General features: G+C 47.1%; 1 protein-coding gene across 2 annotated transcripts in view; it reads left to right on the top strand.

The window, feature by feature from the left end:
- TRAF3IP1 (TNF receptor-associated factor 3 interacting protein 1) overlaps nt 1-20,387 on the top strand; it is a 76,098-nt gene that overhangs the window by 11,657 nt on the left and 44,054 nt on the right. Inside the window, exons 7-14 of one of the 2 annotated variants that reach the window (XM_011929584.1) lie at nt 1,667-1,762; nt 8,102-8,203; nt 11,047-11,067; nt 12,341-12,425; nt 12,899-12,982; nt 16,617-16,740; nt 16,963-16,999; nt 19,697-19,773. In XM_011929584.1, coding sequence (XP_011784974.1) covers nt 1,667-1,762; nt 8,102-8,203; nt 11,047-11,067; nt 12,341-12,425; nt 12,899-12,982; nt 16,617-16,740; nt 16,963-16,999; nt 19,697-19,773 — 626 coding nt within the window. The remainder of the gene's footprint in view (nt 1-1,666; nt 1,763-8,101; nt 8,204-11,046; nt 11,068-12,340; nt 12,426-12,898; nt 12,983-16,616; nt 16,741-16,962; nt 17,000-19,696; nt 19,774-20,387) is intronic. The other variant, XM_011929585.1, reaches the window with a different exon arrangement.

Genomic DNA, 20,387 nt, shown 5'->3' with positions numbered 1-20,387 from the left:
GGTCATTGAGCATGTGGAAGTCTGCGGGGGTGGTTGGCATAGGTGTGGCCCTTCTTGACCTGGGGCCTGAGCTCTAGAACACTGCCTTCTGGCCAGAGTGGAGAGGGGGCAGAGGGGCATGTTGGCCCCATGCAGCGCTGCCCCTGGCCAGGTGAGGATTTCCTACCCTGAATCAATCACAGGCTTAAATTGTCCATTTGAGTTTTCTTTCAATGATTCTGCAGACATTTATGATAATAAAGAGAACACAGGGGTACGTATGTGCATGTTAGTTTGTGATGAATCTTCAAGGAAAATGAAGCCAAGAGGAGCAGGGATGAGGGGCGGGAGCAGGGAAGGCCTCTCCGAGGGAGGACACCTGGACAGAGAGCTGACTTGGGTGAAGGAGGACATGCAGGTGTGTGAGTGGTGAGGCGGGTGGAGAGAGGAACAGTGATAGGGTAAAGGACTGGGCCAGGAAGCAGGGCCTGGAGCTGCTGGTCCCAGAGCTGCTGGTCCTGGTCCATAGCAGCTGCGTGGTTTACAGTGAGTGCACACAGAAGTCCTTGAAGAGTTTTAAGCAGCACAGAGGCAAGATTTGACTTAGGTTTTAGAACTCCTCCTTTTAAAACTGTGGCATGGCAGGAGTAAAGGCTGCAGAGCAGTGGGGAGGGGCCTTGGCATCTGGATGAGAGGAGGTGAGGGTTGGGACCAGAGTGCCAGCGCTGAGAGCGGGTTGGGTTTACTGTGCTGATGGGTGGGGTACCACTTGTTTGAATGAAGAAATCAAAGATGAGATTCATTCTGGGGGGTCTGGGCTCCTAGGGGGTGGCCTGGCCTTTATTGACATGGAAGGTTCTGGGAGACGCTGATTGGTGGAATGGGTGGCAGTGCTAGGAATTCTGTGTTGGACAACAAATTTGAGATGGCTGTGGACCAACCAAGTAGAAACATCTACTAGACAGCTGGAGGTATTGACTTGGAGATCAGGAGAGAGCTGGAGAAACGGAAGGGAAAAACAAAAAATGGAGAGTTCTAGCATACAAGCGGTGTTTACGGACATGGACCTTTGTGCAGTAATGGGTCCAGGGGCATGTGTAGGTAGGAAGGGCGTGGTGAACTCTGGAGCCTGCTGTGGTCCCCCAGGTCAGAAGAGGAGGAGAAGGAGGAGCGGGAAGAGGAGGAGGAGGAAGAGGAGCAGGAGGAGGAGGAAGAGGAGGAGGAGGAGGAGGAAGAAGAGGAGGAGGAAGAGGAGAAGGAGGAGGAGGGAGGATCATCCTTGCAAAGGAAATAGAAGGCCAACAAGTTGTAGGAAAACTTGGAGAGGAAGAAAGTGTTAGGGAAGGAGGAGGAAGAGGAGCAGGAGGAGGAGGAAGAGGAGCAGGAGGAGGAGGAAGAAGAGGAGGAGGAAGAGGAGAAGGAGGAGGAGGGAGGATCATCCTTGCAAAGGAAATAGAAGGCCAACAAGTTGGAGGAAAACTTGGAGAGGAAGAATGTGTTAGGGAAGGAGAGGGGGTTTCTTGTCAAGCTCTAATGAGGGGAGTCATGTGGAGGCTGAGAACTGACCATTAAGTTGACAAGACAGTTTGCTGGTGACCTTGGTGTAACCCTTATAAATCCCAACTAAAACAACCAAACACAAAATCTTTTATAATATTTTGATCTGTTGCTAACTATTTTATGTCAGGAAGGAAGGAGGATAATATTTCAGCTAAAATTTTAGACTCCGTAGTGTCTGGAATAAATAATGAGCCAAATCAGGAAACGACAACTTCAAAAATAGGTAAGAAAAATATATTCTTTAGTTTAAATTCCTCATCACTTTATTGTGAATGGTTTTATCTCAATGTAGTTATACACTGTTAAAAAATTATTCTAACTACTTTAATGTTCATGAGACTTTTTCCTGATGTACTGAAGATTGGACATAACTTGAGGTTTTATTTGCTTTAATATGTTAAGTTATATGATAACTTTATTAACTCAGCTTTAAGTTAATTATATGGCTTTTTATACATAGATTATTTTTACACTTCAGTCAAAATGCTTTCTTAATCTTGCTGTTGGGATCTCACAGTGGTGTGGGTGATGACACAGAGAAACGGTTTTTATGTCTTCATCCTGCTCTGCTTTATTCTTCCGAAAATGCTCGTAGTAGAGGTGTTCAAAGTGCTTGTTAGGCACATTGGGAAGCTGGCCTGTCACAGCCTATCACATTCAGGCCAGTGTGTGGCAGGCGCGCCCAGCCCTCATCCTGCTGCCTCAGAGGGGATGGTCCTTGGTTCAGTATCAGTAACTACCGTCATCTGTGACTTCAGACAGAATTCTTCAGAAATACTAGAATTCTCCAGTGGCACTTTAGGAAAAAATAGTGTAAAATCAGACTTCAGGGGAAGAGGAAATTTTTGCTGGCCCAACTTGCCTTGTATCTGTCTGACTTTTACAAATTCTGAAGCGTAGCTGGAATACCGATGAGCACATCCTTCTTTCTCCGTGTGCGTTCCCCTCAGAGCTGGCATTTCCAGGAGTAGGTGTGCTTGGTACAGCAGCTGCAGTGTGAAAGATGATCTATGGTTATTTTATTCCAGGGAGGGTGACTATATGGGAGTCGTCTGGGTCTTCAGTAGCATGGGATGGTGGAGTAAATGGTGACTGAGCTGGAGCAGGGTGTTTCCACTGAAGAGGGCCCCTGCCACACGGGCATGCATGTTACCGTTCAACCACATCTTGGTGATGTATGTTTTCTTTTTGTGGGAGCTTTCCTTGTCCCTAGGAGTCTGTGGGGAAACGCCCAGGCACACTGCAATTCTGCACTGCAGGAGAGGGCAGTAGGCAGTGGCAAAAGGCTGAGGGGTGGACTCCTGGTAGCCCCCACTCGGCTAGCTAGGACCCCATCTCTGAGGCCACAGGGGCGACTCCCCACCTCCTGCTTACCCACCTCATGGCCTTGAGCCAGCCACATGAGGGGGTTCTCTGAGCCACAGTTTCCTCGTCGTAAATGGGGGTAAAGATACCTGCCTTGAAGGTGAATGAGGTGTCCATAAAGTGGTGGCTCATCCCAGGCATGCCACGGTCTAACCTGCTTTATCACAGATCACCTCAGCTGAACTGCCAGCCCCGGATCAGGGCGAGTCAGCACTCATCCTGAGACGGGCAATGAATTTAGAACAAATTGAAAGCATTTTCCAGACAGGTAGTGAGGACTTTATAGGTAATATCGACATGTGTGACGATAACACAAGCCTAGGCAGTAAGAAGCACAAACTGCAAACGTGGTTTCTGGGTTGAGCTTTTTGCAGAGATTGGGATGGAACCTGATGCCACCTGCTGGGGAGCAGAGTCTCCCGCTGTCCTTGGGTGGTGGTGTGGGGGTGGGTGGCGGTGCGGGGGATTGGGAACAGCGGCCAGGAGCAGAGCCTGGGCTCTGGAGAGACTCCTGGTCTCTCTTTCTCCTCCCCTGACCCTGGCCCTGCTCCCCTGGGGTCCTGCCACAGCGGGGGCCTGGGGGTCTCTGTTCTCGTAGTTGCAGGTGTTATCTTGCAGTGGCCGTGCTTTAACATTTGGAATTCAGAGTTTGCTGGCAGTTGTTACAGTTCCTTAATTTCTTCATTGGAGGTGAACCCTGGTGCACTGTCATTGGGTCTGATTAACGAGCCGGTCCTCACAGTACCTTTCCTTCTTAGTGCTTCAAGGAAAAGTTCATGTTGTCAAAGCTGGCCTTTGTTGCACTGACTGACCCGGCCCTTGTGAACCCTGGGCCCGTAGCTTGGGTCATCATCAGAGAATTTGTGTGTTTTATTGTTATTTTGGTTTTTTGGGTGGATTAAAGAGTTCAACAAGGAATTTATCCATTTCTTTTTCAAAACATGAAAAATTTCTTCCTGTACTCCAGTTGTTAGGCAAACTGTAAGGCATGCTTTGTTGGCTTTACAATTGTGTGACAGTTCCAAGTTTTTCTGGAACATTAAGCCATGTCTTTATTTTGCTTAGTTTCCCTCATTTCATTTTTGCTTACTTATCTGTTTTTATCGTGAAAAATATGGAAAAATAGAAAGAATAGTACAACTAATGCCCGCATACCTCTCACCCAGATTCACTAGTTCTAACATTTTTGCCATTTTGCTTAATGTACAGTTAAACGTGTGTGTGTGTGTGTGTGTGTGTGTGTATATATATATATATTTTTTTTTTTTTTTTTTTTTTTTTTTGAGACACAGTCTCACTCTGTTGCCCAGGCTGGGGTATAGTGGCGTGATCTCAGCTCACTGCAACCTCCACTTCCTGGGTTCAAGTGATTCTTCTGCTTCAGCCTCCTGAGTAGCTGGGACTACAGGTGTGTGCCACCATACTCGGCTTCTTGTGTGTATTTTTGAAACAAGGCTTTGCTCTGTCACTCAGCCTGGAGTGCAGTGGTATGATTATCGCTCACTGTAGTCTTGAACTCCTGGGCTCAAGTGATCCTCCCGTCTCAGCCTCTTGACTGGTTGGGACTACAGGCACGTGTCACCATGCCAAACTATTTTTTTTTTGTAGAGAGGGCATCTCACTTTGTTGCCTAGGCTGGTTTGAACTCCTGGGCTCAAGTGATCCTCAAAGGATCACTTTCACCTCAAACTCCCGAAGTGCTGGGATTACAGGCATAAGCCACCATACCCAGCATCTAGTTACATATTTTAATGAACTGTTTCAAAGTATGTTAAAAAACATCCTAGCACTTTATCTCTACATACTTTGACATGCAGCTTTATAAAAAGTACATTTTCCTGTATAGCCAGAAAAGTATTGTCTAACTGAACTGAGTTATTGCTTCCTAATGGCACCTAAAACCCAAGCCCTATTCTGATTGTCCCAGAAATGTTTTTTTTTTTTTTTTTTTTGAGACAGAGTCTAGCTCTGTCGCCCAGGCTGGAGTGCAGTGGCGTGATCTCGGCTCACTGCAAGCTCCGCCTCCCGGGTTCACGCCATTCTCCTGCCTCAGCCTCCCGAGTAGCTGGGACTACAGGCGCCCGCCACCACGCCCGGCTAATTTTTTGTATTTTTAGTAGAGACGGGGTTTCCCTGTGGTCTCGATCTCCTGACCTCGTGATCCGCCCGCCTCGGCCTCCCAAAGTGCTGGGATTACAGGCGTGAGCCACCGCGCCCGGCCCCAGAAATGTTTTTCTATTCTTTTTCTTTTCTTTTTTTTTTAAACACTGGCTATTTGATCACATTTAACTTAGTGTAGCTAAATTTTGCGCAGAACACTGACAGAATGATGGACCTCTTTCAATTGTATGTGTGGGCCATACATCTGCTTAGTTTCAGTTAATAGCGACTGATAGGGACTGGCCCCTCCCAGCCCGGCACAGTGCTCCTGGCTTTATGTACAAGATCTCATTTGACTCAGGGTGGCTGCATGAGGTGGGGCAAGCTGCAGCTCAGGAAGGCTGAGAGACCTGACCAAAGCATAGCCCGTGGGGAGAGGAAGCGCCAGTGTTCCACCCTAGGGCATCTTGAGCCAGGGCTCACATTCTCACCTACAAGGTTCATTGGTTACCAGGTAGCTCCAGACAACAGATTGTGTTTATGCTATGACTCTTTTTAAAATTTTTATTTTGCCAATTCATAGTCATTTTTATTTTATTTCTTTTTTGAGATGGAGTCTCACTCTGTTGCAAGGTTGGAATGCAGTGGCGCAATCTTGGCTCACTGCAACCTCTGCCTTCCGGGTTCAAGGGATTCTCATGTCTCAGTCTCCTGAGAAGCTGGGATTGCAGGTGTGTGCCACTAGGTCCAGCTAATTTTTGTGTTTTCAGTAGAGATGGGATTTCACCATGTTGGCCAGGCTGGTCTCGAACTCCTGACCTCAGATGATCCACCTATCTGGGCCTCCCAAAGTGCTGGGATTACAGGTGTGAGCCACTGCTCCCGGCCATCATTTTCATTTTATAAGGGCATTATTTATTTGTTTAAAACTATTATTTGACAAATTGGCTAGTCTCTTCTCTGTGATTAAGAATTGATTCTACAGTATGGTATCATTAGTGAGCGTATAGTCTGTTTTCATGTTCTTTCTCTCGGTGTGAACTTGGGGTTTAGTAAAGCTTACATAAGAATACCACTAGAACTTTGAAAAGGTAAAATTGTGAAAGTGTCATTGGTCTCTGAATTACAGAATGAAGATAATGCATTTATAATTTGCTTATTGTGATGGTGGGTATGGTAGAATATGGAAAATATTTGACACTTTGAAATCAAGTACACAACTTAAAATTATTAGAGTGTTTTCTTCTGAAGTTGATCATCTACAACTGCCAAGCTTATGTTTATTTTTAGATTTTTTTTTGTTAAGAACTTAATATTTCATGTTTATTCTCTGGTTAACCTGTATAAAATATAAATAACTATTTGAACCAGACTATTTAAGTCAGCATCATTTTCACAGATTAATAAAAATGTCTTTGCAAAATTATATGTCATCTATTTTATGTAGTTCTTTTACATTATAAATAAAACAGTTATATGGTAGTTAATGTCAGGTTGATTCTGATGTAAGCTGTTTTGAATAGTTTTAAGAATTATTAGATTGGATTTCAGGAAAGGGAACATTTTTCCAATTTTATTTTTGTCTCCCAGTTTCTTTTTGGAGTGGTAGGTCCTTTGACTGTGGGCTAGTTTTCCAGCTCTGGGTCCTGCTGTAATGTAGAACCTATTCTTCTAGCCCCTCATCTGGGCCCCCTATCTTTTTTTTTTTTTTTTGAGACAGAGTCTGGCTCTGTCATCGGGCTGGAGTGCAGTGGTGCGATCTCGGCTCACTGCAACCCCTGCTTCCCGGGTCCAAGAGATTCTCCTGCCTCAGCCTCCCAAGTAGCTGGAACTACAGGTGCATGCCACCACACTCAGCTAATTTTTGTATTTTTAGTAGAGATGGGGTTTCACCATGTCGGCCAGGATGGTCTCGCTCTCTTGACCTTGTGATCCGCCCGCCTCAGCCTCCCAAAGTGCTGGGATTAAGGGTGTGAGCCACCATACCTGCCTCCTACCCTTTTTTTTTTTTTTTCCAGACAGGATCTCACTCTTACATGCAAGCTGGAGAGCAGTGGCACAATCATGGCTCACTGCAGCCTCGACCTCCTTGGCTCACGCGATTCTCCTGCCTCAGCCTCCTGGGTAGCTGGGACTACAGGCACCTGCCACCACGCCTAGCTAATTTTTGTGGAGATGAAGTTTTGTCAGGTTGCCCAGGCTCGTGCCTGCCTTGGCCTCCCAAAGTGTTGGGACTACAGGCATAAGCCACTGTGCTTGGCCTCTTTTTTTTTTTCCAAGATAGGGTCTTACTCTTTTCCCTGGACTGGAGTACAGTGGTGTGATCATAGCTTACTGCAGCCTCGAATTCCTGGACTCAAGTGATCCTCCCATCTCAGCCTCCTGAGTAGCTAACTACAGGTGTGTGTAACCATGCCTGGGTAGTTTTTTAAATTTTATATTTTTTGTGGAGACGAGGTCTCCCTATGTTACCTAGGTTGTCTTTACTCCTGGGCCCAAGTGATCCTCCCACCTAGGCCTCCCAGATTGTGGGGATTATAGGTGTAAGCCACTGTGCCCAGCCTGTTTTTGTTTTTCACAGCAAAAATATTTTCTCAGGTATTTGGTATTTTTTCTATCTTCATAAACTTTGGAACATCAGTCAGTAATTAGTAGACAAGTATGTGGAAGTTTTCAGTATGGCCAGGACTGTGCACTGTGTCCAAAATATTTTTCTTTTCTTCCTGCGTTTCTGAAACAGCCGCCTACTTGCAGCCTCTCACCTGCTGGGTCTGGCTCTAGTGGGGAGGTGAGTGGAAACTGGCAGTGTCAGGTAGTTCCAGAAATGGGGGGTGAGGGCAGTCTGCTCCTCCTGGCCTGAATAGACCCAGGATCCACTCACAGTCTGGGGTGTCCTTTCCCTTTCACCCCAGAGCTGCCCATGGGGGAGGAACATTCTAGATGCATGTTTTCTAAAAGCTGCCTTTGGTCAGTCCTTTGTAAACTTACAGTGTGGGAAAACATAGATAAGTGAGTGTGCTCTATGTTAACGAAGCTGCTGATCACTGGCCCTTTGGTGTACAGTCTTAATGATTAATTTTAAACTGTTTTATGTCAGGAACAAAAGAAGCTAATATTAAGTCAACTAGTATTTCAGATGATAATTCAGCTAATCTGCGGTGTGAGAATACTGAGCCCGACCCCGCAGAGAAGCAGAAAGGTAAGAATGGTCCCGTTTCGCCCTTTCCTGGCGAGAGCAGAGTGAGCCCTCCAGAACCTTCTTCCCAAAGGGCTGCAGCCCGGAGCCCAGGGTTTTCCCCTTGGGTCTGAACGTGGCAAGTGATTCACTTCTGCCTTTTTGCATAAACTAGAATCGAACCTGGTGGTTTCTTGATAGCATTGGACCCACTCATGTGCTCCCCCAATGTTAGTGAGAGGAGGTGGCATGGTTCATCACTTGGGGGGTGTCATGAGTGGTCCCTGGAAAGTTTCGGAGTCACTACTTGGAGAGCCCCACCGGCCAAGAGGTGTACCCCCCCAGACTTCATGGTCACAGTGCTGTGGCCACCATGATTTTTCCATCACTTTCTTTGAGTGTTGAATTATACCTCAGTGAGACTTTACTTTCACCATAAATTTTCTCAGCCTTAAAAAAAACTTTGGTAAAATAGCCATTCAATGTTTGTGTTTTGAGGCCTTGGAGTTCCTAACAGGCCTGCAAGAGTGTCAGTGCCCAGGTAACCAAGGCTTGTGCAGGCGGCAGCAGCAGGGTGGGGTATGGCCAGATAAGGGCTGATATTTGTTGATTCGTCAAACAGAAAATTATCTGTTGAAGGCCTACTACATGTCAGCCCTGAGGCTGGGAGTGCATGAGCCAGTGAAGTCAGGCTGGCCTTCTGCCTTCCTGGTGCAGATGAGGCTCGAAGATCAACCAAAACCATTTAATGAAGTGGCATTCTGGGACAGGGGGGCCTTGGTTCGTGAGGGTGGCCCAGAGAGCCTGCAGGGCAGAAGGGACTGCATAAACCAAGATCCCAGCTGGAATGCGACTGCAGCAGGGCTGGCTCAGCCCAGAGGAAGTGCCAGAGCCAGGTCCCTGTGCCAGCTTATGGAGTTTAACCTTTATTGGAAGAGCAGCGGGAGGCTAATTATGTCTTTAGGAGGAACAGTGTAATGATATTTAGATTTTAAAGAGTGGCCATGTTAATTAGGGAGGGTTAAAGATTGTCCAGAGAAGAGAGAGAGGCCTGGACTGTGGAGGAACCCTGGGAAGGGAGAAGTGGTGGGATTCCAGGGCTGCTGGCATGTGATGGGGGAGCCGGCCTGGAGCGTAGGGGGAAGGCCCAGGTTAGAGAGGAGCTGTGAGAGTTGCTGGCGCCGGGTGATGGCGGGAGCCTGGGTGGGGACTAGGTCATCTGGGACGAGATTGTGAGGGCAGGAGCTGGCAGAGTGCTGGCGCTGTAGAAGCACAGGCCTCGGGGAGGATGGTGTGGGCCATGTGGCAGGCACCTTGGGTTCTGGGTGACGGGGACTGGAAGTATCCATTGAAAGGTAGAGAGTTCACTATGCTGACTTTCCTTCTGGGTATCAGCCTTGTGGTTGAATAACCGCACCCCTCAGGAACCTTTCTGAGTGCCGTGTTAACCCAGGGCCTGTCCTGAACACCCTGGTGTTTTGAAGAAAGAGCCGGGGGTTTGAAACTATGTCTGCTGCCTGCCCCCAGGTTGCACGAGGACTCTCAGTGCTGGTTTCTGCTAAGCACATGCTCCAGGCTGCACAGCCATGAGGAGAAGATCTTGTCACCTGCTCTTGGTCCCCAGCAGTCCCATCCCAGGGTTGAGCTGAGTCCTCCACCTGCATTGGCCCAAAGTGCTGGGGTCTCTGAAACTGCTTCTAGTGGCACTGTCTGAACCACATTCTCCAGGACCCTGCTAACCACTGTGCCCTGCAGTCCCCTAGGCCCTGGCGGGTGCCAGGCTGCCCCCTGTGCTGTGGCACTTTGTGGGGTGTGACCTCTGGAGGCTCCCAGGCCCATATTAATAGGGTCCTCTAGAGCCTCTTGGTTCCCCTTGATCCACAAGCTTGGCCCCCTCTTAGGGCAGCATTTATGAGCTACCCTCTTAGGGCAGCATTTATGAGCTCGTGACTATTATGCTCATGGAAAGTCCTCCTGTGAATAAATGGGCTGGAGGTGTCTGTGCAGTGCTCCTCACTCTGCGCCGTGTGGACCCTCAGAATAACCCAGGCTGATGTCTCGAGGCTGCATGAACTGTTCCTGTCTGGGGTGGGGCCATGCTAAACAAGTGGCTGCATCAGGCCCTGCTGCCTCCTCTCTGTCCGTAGAGTGTCCTGGGTTGTCATGTGAATCCACATGCTTTCCGCTCCTCTGTACATGCGTTTGTGCATCTTAAGAGTGTGAAACAGAGATTTCCCACCTGTGGTTTTGAATCCACCCCACCCCTGTGGTGCCACTGCTCATTTACTTTGACTGTTTAGGTCACATTTGTGCCCAAGACACAGCACTTGAAGAAAAAGGATCCTGGGTGAAGGTGCAGAGGTGGACCTGTGTTGAGCTGGAAGAGTTTCTTCTGCTTTCAGGAGCTGATGGAAAAATACTTACCAGTCATGTCTATAAGACGGACTGTTGTTGGCTGTCTCCCAGTCTGTGGAACGGCCTGGGATTTGGTGGCTGGGTTCAGGCTGTTGCGTGGTTCCCTCACATTTGGATGTGCTTTTTCTGTGGCTCTGGCTTTGTTGATTCTTATTTCATGAACTTGTTTACTTCCTCTCTCCGGTGTGCTTTCTCCACATCCCTGTGTCCTGTTTCTATCTAGTACCATTTTATGATGCACAGTTTGTTTGCTCTTTGTTTTTCTATTTTTGAAAATAAAACAAAATGTCAATAGGGACATTAGAAAAGCAGCTATGAGGAAATGATCTTTTTTTCTTAACAGACATTCAAAATTATGTACAGTGTGTTTTTTCTCTAATTCTGTTCTTATCATTTACTATATTGAGGTTGACTTACACAAACACTGATTTTCTGATGTGCTTTTTTTTTAGGTGACTCCACCAGTGATGCAGGTGAGGAATGGTCTTAGACACCTGTGTGTCATATCAATTGCATGCATGTGTGTGAATGTAAATGTGGACTCTCAGATTCGTGCTTTATAAAGTGCATTAGTGAAAGTAACTTATTTTATGGAAAAAGATCTTAACTACCCTTATTTATTTATTTATTTATTGAGATGGAGTTTCACTCTCGTTGCCCAGGCTAGGATGCAATGGTGCAATCTTGGCTCACTGCAACCTCCGCCTCCCGGGTTCAAGCGATTCTCCTGACTCAGCCTCCCAAGTAGCTGGGATTACAGGCATGGACCACCATGCCTGGCTAATTGTGTATTTTTAGTAGAGATGGGGTTTCTCCATCTTGGTCAGATTGGTCTGGAACTCCCGACCTCAGGTGATCCGCCCACCTCGGCCTCCCAAAGTGCTGGGATTACAGGCGTGAGCCACCATGCCCGGCAAACTACCCTAATTTAATTTGAGATTTAATTTATATCTTTTAAATTTGAAAAGAATACATTTCAGATTTTTTTTCCAGAATATAAAGTATATTTCTAATATTCAAATTCTCACTATTTTCTGAAGTGTTAATTCCTTTTACTTTAAATAGTGGAGTAAACTTGTCTTAATAGTATGGGCCTTGTTATTTACTGATTAATTATTTTCATCAAAATGAAGAAAACTTTGTTCAGATTATAAACATAATATGGTACATACCAATGTAGAAAAATTTAAAAATGCCAAAAAAAGAACAAAAATTAAAAGCACTGGTAATTAATTCTACTGCTTATAACATAAATGAATATTCTTCTAGAACCCTGTATATATATGCATATGCATATAGCTGTTAGATATATTACTGTACTGGATTGTTACACAAAAGGGGGCTAGCATGTGACTGTACCATAATTTACTTTGTGACTGACTGTCAGTATCATCAGTGGTGATGGGTGAGCATCTTGACATGTGTCCATTTCTCCTCTTGGGCAGTGTTTCCTGTAAGCGCCGAGTTGATCGGCCTGCCTTTTGAATTTTATTTCTGAAGTAGTTGAACCAGTTTGTATTCCCTGGGTTGGAGTGTGCCCGTTTTCCCAAATCTTCACCAAGTTTAGATATCAGACTTGGTTTTCTCTTCATCAACATGATTGATGGAAAAATTGCTCATTTGTATTTGCAATTACAAATGTATTTGATTGCAAATAACTGCAAATACAAATGCAAATAGTATTTTCAAATAGTTATCGGTGTGTCTTTTCCTTCGTGAATTGCTAATTGATTGTCATTTGTTTAGAAGGAGACGTTGGACCTGCTGGCCAAGATAAGTCTGACATGCCAGAGACTCCAGAAATTCCTAATGAGCTTTCATCCCACATCAGGTCTGTGTGCTTTGAATCCCTTTCCCTCAGCAGAGTGATCACACCTAGGACGCTGCTGTGCTTCTCTTCCTGCTTGTTGCTGTTTATTTAGTGCTTGAGCTAACTTATGAGGAATTACTTGTACAAAAAATACCAGAAGTGTATCAGTTTTCTGTACCGGAGTCATATCACTATATGCAGAATATTTTGGAGATTTAGGGGAATTCAAAATTATAGCTGAATTATGTGATATTTTGACTAATGATAGTTGTTGGTATTTTGAAATTACTGAAAATACAAGTTGAAAGATGGACACTTTCTGGTTGGTTGGATTCCCGGGACGTTCCTCCTCTTCTGCAGAGTAGTGCGTCCTAACTAGCACATTGATTATGGCCTGGAGATGAGTGTTAACATTCACCCGGGCTTTCTTTTTCCACTTGGAAATGTATAAGCCTTTCATACTCCTTTATTGGTTTTCCAATATTTGGGTTTAGAAGAATTCCTCGGCCTGGGAGTGCAAGACCAGCCCCTCCCCGGGTCAAACGGCAAGACAGCGCAGAGGTGTTACCAACAGATAGGTAAGACTGGCTCAGCCGGGCAGTTCTCCATTGGGCACGGTGCCTCCGATGAGAGATGGGGGAGGGATGCAGCACATGGTGCTGGAAACATGCTATTGAGGAACAAAAATGAGGGTAGGCCCTCGCCTCACACCATGGGCCAACAGACATGTCAAATGGATGAAAGAGAAAAACCATGCATACATGTACAATTAAATCTTCACATCTGTGGGAAAATGTTGGACTGCATTTCTCTGACCCCTAGATTGAAGACTTTCTAAGCATGAAAACAGTAGAGGAATTAGGAAAAAAATAGGGGAAAAATTAGGGGCTTCATTGCACAAAAATTAAAAATAGAAGGTGATGAAAATGTTATAAGCAGGCTGGGCGTGGTGGCTCACACCTATAATACCAACATTTTGGGAATCCAAGGTGGGCGGATTGCTTGAGGTCAGGAGTTTGAGACCAGCCTGGCCAATGTGGTGAAACCCCCGTCTCTACTAAAAATACGAAAGTTAGCTGGGCGTTGTGGGGCGTGCCTGTAATCCCAGCTACTCAGGAGGCTGAGGCAGGAGAATTGCTTGAACCCAGGAGGTAGAGGTTACAATGAGCTGAGATTGCACTGCTGTACTCCAACCTGGGCGACAGAGTGAGACTATCTCAAAAAAAAAAGTCATAAGCAATATAAAGACAAACAACAGACAGGATGGATCAGAGCGGGTTCCAGATCAAATAAGAGGCAGGAATTGGAGGCAGGAGGAGTGGATGTGTTTTTCTAGGAGTTTTGCCACAAAGAGAAGCGAAGGAATAAGACTAGAAAGTGGGAAAGGTGGTGTCAAGGGGAGTTATGATTTTTCTGATGATGGGAATGATCCAGCGGAGAGGGGAAATTGATGATGTAGGCGACGTGAGACAGGGATTTGGTGGAGCAGAGTCCCGGCGTGGGTGTGGGAACCGGCGCGGCGCGGAGGTGGAGTCCGCACATGGCGTGGTGCAGATTCTTTTGAGACGGAGTCTCGCTTTGTCGCCCGGGCTGGAGTGCAGTGGCCGGATCTCAGCTCACTGCAAGCTCCGCCTCCCGGGTTTACGCCATTCTCCTGCCTCAGCCTCCCGAGTAGCTGGGACTACAGGCGCCCGCCACCTCGCCCGGCTAGTTTTTTTTTTTGTATTTTTTAGTAGAGACGGGGTTTCACCGTGTTAGCCAGAATGGTCTCGATCTCCTGACCTCGTGATCCGCCCGTCTTGGCCTCCCAAAGTGCTGGGATTACAGGCTTGAGCCACCGCGCCCGGCCGGTGCAGATTCTTAAAGTGATTTTCTGGTACTTATTTTTCTCATGAACCGTAAGAGGGTCTGGGGGAAGAAGAGTGTTAGAGGAAAGAGGGGCTGGGTGAAGTCGCTGTGCACAAGAGTGGGCTAGTGAAGAGACTGGAGCAGAGGTTTTCCTCTAGGTTGTCCCCTTTGGGGACATTGGTCCATGATTTGGAGACATTTTCTGGTGTTCTGATGAGGGGGAGGGGTTAGGGCAGGGCTGTTGCTGAACCTCCTGCAATGCACAGGACAGTCTCCACCACAAAGAAGGATGGGCTGCCTGTCCATGGTGCCTGGGCGGAGGTCGTGGCTGACAACTGACTTCGGGGCAGCATCTGGCGGACTTGGGCGTAAAGAGACAGGAGATGGTGTGGTGGAGCCTGTTCTGCAGCCGCAGCTGGCTACACCTGCAGGCATGGGTGCACAGGCTGGATTAAACAGGGCTCAGCTGTGCCAAGCAAGTGCACCAGAGAGAGGAGGGAAGGAGTTGGAGTATGTGGAAGTGCTACGGTCATGACCAATGTGGGATTTATGCCAGTGATTGAGGGAAGAGCCCTCGGGGTGAAGGTCAGGAGGAGGCAGTAGGATTGAGAGACTGAAGGTGTTGCACAGGTGGAAGGATTGTTGGAGTCAGGTCCTAGGGCCATGAGCTAGGAAGATGGGTGGTGGTAAAGGTGTGGGGCACTGGATTGGAGATTGGGGCTTGCTGTTAGTGGTACTGACGGGGTGACCCTGGGCGTGGGTGTCGAGTGTGGGAGGTGGGATCATCCCAGGAGGGGTGAGGGACCCAAGGCCACGATCTGGGAAGGATCGTTTCTCAATACTGGAAATCACAAGTTAAGACAGGAGCAGCGTTGGCGAGAGTGGCAGGTCCGGGAGGACCGGGTGGGACCAGGGGTTGGCAGCTGATGGCAGCAATGATGCCATCGAGGGTGACAAGATTTAAAGTTGGCAGTTTTTAGAGAGAATGATCTGGAAGCCACAGCAAACAAAAGGAAACTACTGACCTTCCCTCTGGGCCTGTGACAAGAGGCCTGTGGGAGGAGCGGCAGCTGCAGCTGAGGGCTATGGAGAAGCTGTGTCCTGGAGAGCAAGGTGGGACAGAGAGCAGCTGCCAATCAGGGCAGGCACGGGGGCGCAGGTGTTGGGGGGTGCCACGTGGGCCACAGTGAGGGTGTGCTGGGAGCGCAAGAGATGAGGAACGGGAGCCCAGGCTTCTTGCGGTACTGACAGAGCAGCGGGTGCGAAGTGAGGTTGGTCCTGGCGGAGCCACACAGATGGTTGTTTAGCGTCTCGAGGACCCAGTTGAGGAAGTCGAGCATACTTGAGGCAATGGGTGTTATTTTAAGAACTCGTTCCCAAGTGTCTAGATTCCCTCTGGACCTTGTGCATGGCACTGAAGCAAGGGAAGGTTTTGTGGTGGGTGTGTGTGTGTGTGTGTGTGTGTGTGTATGCATGTGCACACATGCAGCACTGTGATAACGGGGCAGGGGAGTTCGGTGATTGCTTAAAGCACGAGTGTGTAGGGAAGAAACAGAGGCAGGAGGGGCCGTCGAGGAGCCTGTAGCGTGTTTGGGTCTGGGGCTCACAGTTGTACAGAGTGAGCTGACAGTGGCCTGAGTGAGGAGGAGGGAGGCAGCTGTAGGTGGGGCAGTTCTAGTGGGTGGCCCTGGAGAGCGTGAGGGAGCCCTTGGGTGAAGGATGTCACCAAGGAGGACAAGGTGTGGGGCTGGAGGACCAGGCTGTTGGACTTGCCCAGAATGATGATGGGACCTGGGTGGAGAGAGCAGTGTGTACGTGGTGCTGGGTGGGACACAGGGCAGCCACCGTGACTAGGAGTTGAATGAGGGGCCTCCAGCTGGGTGTGTGAAGAGAGGTCTGGGGTCACCCCTGGTCAGTGGGACCCCAGTGTGGCCCCTGCCCTGAGGTTTGTGACCCGGGGCAATAAGTGCCTCCAGGTTGAAAGCAGCAGGTGAAGGGCTGGTGTCACTGAGAGCGCCTTCAGGGGAGAGGCGGGGGCCCTGAGGGTCTTTGTCCAGTAGAGGGCATGGTGAGGCTGTGGGGGGTGGGAGGCCAGGTGTGGACCAGGAGGCCTGGGCAGTACAGGGACGTGGGGAAGCTGGGTGGGGAGGGAGGACGAGGCTCACGGGGACTCAGGCCTGGAGGGCTTGCAGAGGACACTGCAGACAGTCCGTCTTAGCTTCAGCGGGTAGCTTGAGATGCTGTTCTAGAGATGGTTGGTGATTAGATTCCTCTCTGCCGACCTGTGACACAGTTTCAGATGCCTGGGATTGATGAAAACGTGTGACTGATAGAGCATTTCTAATTTAATTTCTTTTTATTTAGATCAGGGAGTGGTAAAACCGTCTCAAATGTGATTGTAGAGTCGCACAATTCTGACAATGAAGAGGATGATCAATTTGTGGTGGAAGCTGCACCTCAGCTCTCTGAAATGTCAGAAATTGAAATGGTTAGTTAACTGAAATGTGGTGTTTTTTAATAACAATGTTTTACCTACATTGAGATTAATATTCTAGCTTTTAGATTTATGTAGACAAAAATGTCCTGTAGTTTTTCAGTTAGTTTTTTACCTTTGTTAATTTTGTTGTTCCTTTTTTGAGATCCACAGAAGCATGATTTTTAGAATTCAGCAAGCCTGAATCTTCTTTTTTCCCCTTCCTTTCCTGCTCAGGTAACAGCAGTGGAACTAGAAGAAGAGGAGAAGCATGGTGAGTCCTGGGCACGAGTGTGCATGCGTGTCCATGTGTGTGCGCTCACGCACCTTCTCCACGTGTTCCTGGAAAGGATCCAGTGCAAGGGACTGTTGTGTGCCAGGTTCTGGTCTGGGTCACACTGGCAGGGTCACGCGGTACATAGGACCCTGCGGGCATGGATTCCTCTAAGGCAATGGCTGCTGCTCCCAATCCTTAGAGGAGAGGGAGTCACTGTTGGAAGCTGGAAACTCACTGGCAACTGTCCTACAGATGATGTCTTGTCTCATCCGTTCGATTAGATTGTGGAAGTAGATGATCTCTGAGGCCCTTTGCAAGTCTAGTTCTGGAATATTATTGTTGGTTTTCTAGCTGGACAACTCACTAGTGCAAACCCTGCTCCCACACCAGGGTTTGAGTGTCCTGGAACACAGTTTCTGCAGAAGAGGCAGGCTGAGTACTTTCCTTTATAGATGTGTTCTCGTAAGATGACTTTGTTTCCTGGCACCCATCACAGGTGACTGATGAGGGCTTGTTGGTTTTGAGGGTTTTTTTTTTGGTATCATATGAAGTCACAATTTTTTTTTTTTGAGGGGGCGGAGTCTCGCTCGTCACCCAGGCTGGAGTTCAGTGGTGCAATCTCAGCTTACCGCAACCTCTGCCTCCTGGGTTCAAGCGATTCTCGTGCCTCAGCCTCACAAGTAGCTGGGACTACAAGCGTGCACCACTATGCCTGACCAATTTTTGTATTTTTAGTAGAGACAGGATTTCGCTTCGTTGGCCAGGCTGGTCTCCAACTCCTAACCTCAAGTTATCCACCCGCCTTGGCCTCCCAAAGTGCTGGTATTACAGGCATGGGCCACTGTGCCCGGCCTAGTCACGGATTTTTAACATAGTGGATGTGTTTCATTTCAGCCCATCTCAATTTTTCTTATTAATGTTCAGATTGCCCAGTATTTGACCAGGGGAGCCTATTGGAGTTATTTACTGGGGGCCTTTAGACACAGCCCAGTACTCTCTTTAGTTTCCTTGTTTTCTGATACAACAAGGCGTTTCTGGCTTATTTTGTGTACTTCGTGCCCCGTAACTGCCTCATTTCTCCCAGGCACCCGGTCGCTTTCTGCTCTGGGTTGCTTCTTGTTTCCAGGCATTTTCACTGCGAAAGCAGGGATATACTTTTTTAAAATAAGAAAGTTTATTCTGACTTCATGATGATATTTTCAATTCCCATCTAGGATTGTAGGGTTTTCCCTGCATTCTTTGGTTTTATATGTGCATCTCTTCCATCTCATGCCAAAAAGCTTGACTCCCAGCTACAGTGGCTGTCCCCATGCTTTATGATCCTTCATATGCACACACAGCAATTTTGGAACACCACCACCGGTTTTTAACAACAGTGGGATTACTGGAAACGCTGAAGGATTTTATTTTATTTTTATTTATTTATTTATTTTTGAGATGGAATCTCGCCCTGTCGTGCAGGCTGGAGTGCAGTGGTGTGATGTTGGCTCACTGCAACCTCCACCTCCAGGGTTCAAACGATTCTCCTGCCTCAGCCTCCCAGGTAACTGGGATTACAGGTGCCCACCACCACACCCAGCTTTTTTTTTTTCTTGTATTTTTAGTGGAGACGGGGTTTCACCATGTTGGCCAGGTTGGTCTTGAACTCCTGACCTCACCAGCCCAAGGATTTTTTTTTTTTTTTTAGTAGGTGTGTCTGCCTCTTTGTTGGGTATATCCTATTAGGGATGTACAGTCAGTTCACCTGTTTTAAAGTTGCGAAACAATTCTTCTCTAGTGGCACATGCTTGCCAATTGGATATCACTAAGTTTATTTCATTTTGCATTCAACCTTTAGGCATTAGTGTTTACCTTTGTAATGTAATATAATTCACACGATTTTAAGGTCAGATGTGCAAAACCAGGTATAATCAGAAATGTGGGGCTTTGACCCCTGTCTCCTCTACCCTCTACTCTCCTGATCTCCTCTACCTTCTACTCTCCCTCTCCTTGTAGGTAACAGTAAAAAATAGGGTTTATACTTACAGTTGAAAAAAATAAATAAATACATATGCATGTGCATATGTATTTACTGATATCTACACTTATTTCCATCTTGCTCTTCTTTTTAATTTGACAGTAGATGCAGGCATTCATTCTGCAGCAATGCAGAGAAACCAGCCTCATTTCTCTTCACAGCCTCCACTGTGTGGACACACCCTCATTGATTCAATCAGCCTCGGGCTGATGCATGCTTGGGTAAAACACTATTTCAAAAAACTTCATATAATATTTATCCCATGAGTAAATTCTGACAGAAATGGAAAATTCTTGCCCCAATGTAAAAGAAGTATCAATACTTAGAAGCATTTCGTAATTGTTATTTCTGTTTGTAATAGATGGCTATATTTTTGGATGTCAAGCTACATTCCTTCTTAATCTTTGAAAATAGAAAATCTGTTTTATTTCTAAAGCTTTTTACTTTTCAAGGAGCTGATTTCCCTGAAACACTTTGAAATTTGATAATTTCCACTACCAGCTGTCGTGTCACTCTTGTATACTATCTCCTTAACAAATAAAGATTATTTGAAACTGTTTCAGCATAAGAAGAGATAGTATAAAAACTTAGTGTTTTTCCCACCATCCCACCCATTTAGTATAGGTTTTTGGGGTAGAGAATAAACTTTTAACATAAAATCACTGATTTTTCAACAGGTGGACTTGTGAAAAAAATTTTGGAGACGAAGAAACATTATGAGAAATTGCAGCAGTCACCCAAACCTGGGGAGAAGGTAATGGAATGATTTCCGTAAACACTGGCATTTTAGCAGTCTGTTTCATACATTTACAAACTTACAAATTAGAACATCTTTCAAATATTACCATTATCAGTGATGTCTGTTTGCATATTTAAATGCCATTCCTGGCCAGGCATAGTGGCTCACACCTGCAATCCCAGCACTTTGGGAGGCCAGTGCAGATTACCTGAGCCCAGGAGTTCGAGACCAGCCTGGGCAACATGGCGAAACCCTGTCTTTACAAAAAATACAAAAATTAGCCGGGTATGGTGGCACATGTCTGTAGTCCCAGCTACTTGGGGGGCTGAGGCAGGAGAATTGCTTGAACCCAGGAGGTGGAGGTTGTAGTGGATCGATTGTGCCATGGCACTCCAACCTGGGTGACAGAGTGAGACCCTGCCTCAGAAAGAAAAAAAAAATGCCATTCCTCCCTCCTCCCAGTTGGGAGGATATAAAGTGTGGGACTCTCTGTGTGGGGCTGCTTCCCTGGCCTGGTATCTAGCCCCGTCTTGGGAGGGGGCAGCGGCTTGCTTGGGGAGCCCAGGAGCCAAGACCAAAGGCCTGTTGGGCTCTAACTCCCTGACCCTCCTCTTCTGGCCTTGCCCATC

This window comes from Colobus angolensis, unplaced genomic scaffold, assembly GCF_000951035.1.
Source record: "Colobus angolensis palliatus isolate OR3802 unplaced genomic scaffold, Cang.pa_1.0 Scaffold82, whole genome shotgun sequence".
In the NCBI taxonomy this organism is placed as follows: domain Eukaryota; kingdom Metazoa; phylum Chordata; class Mammalia; order Primates; family Cercopithecidae; genus Colobus; species Colobus angolensis.
The sequence above is the reverse complement of the archived record's forward strand: the minus strand, read 5'-3'. Positions and strand labels throughout refer to the sequence as shown.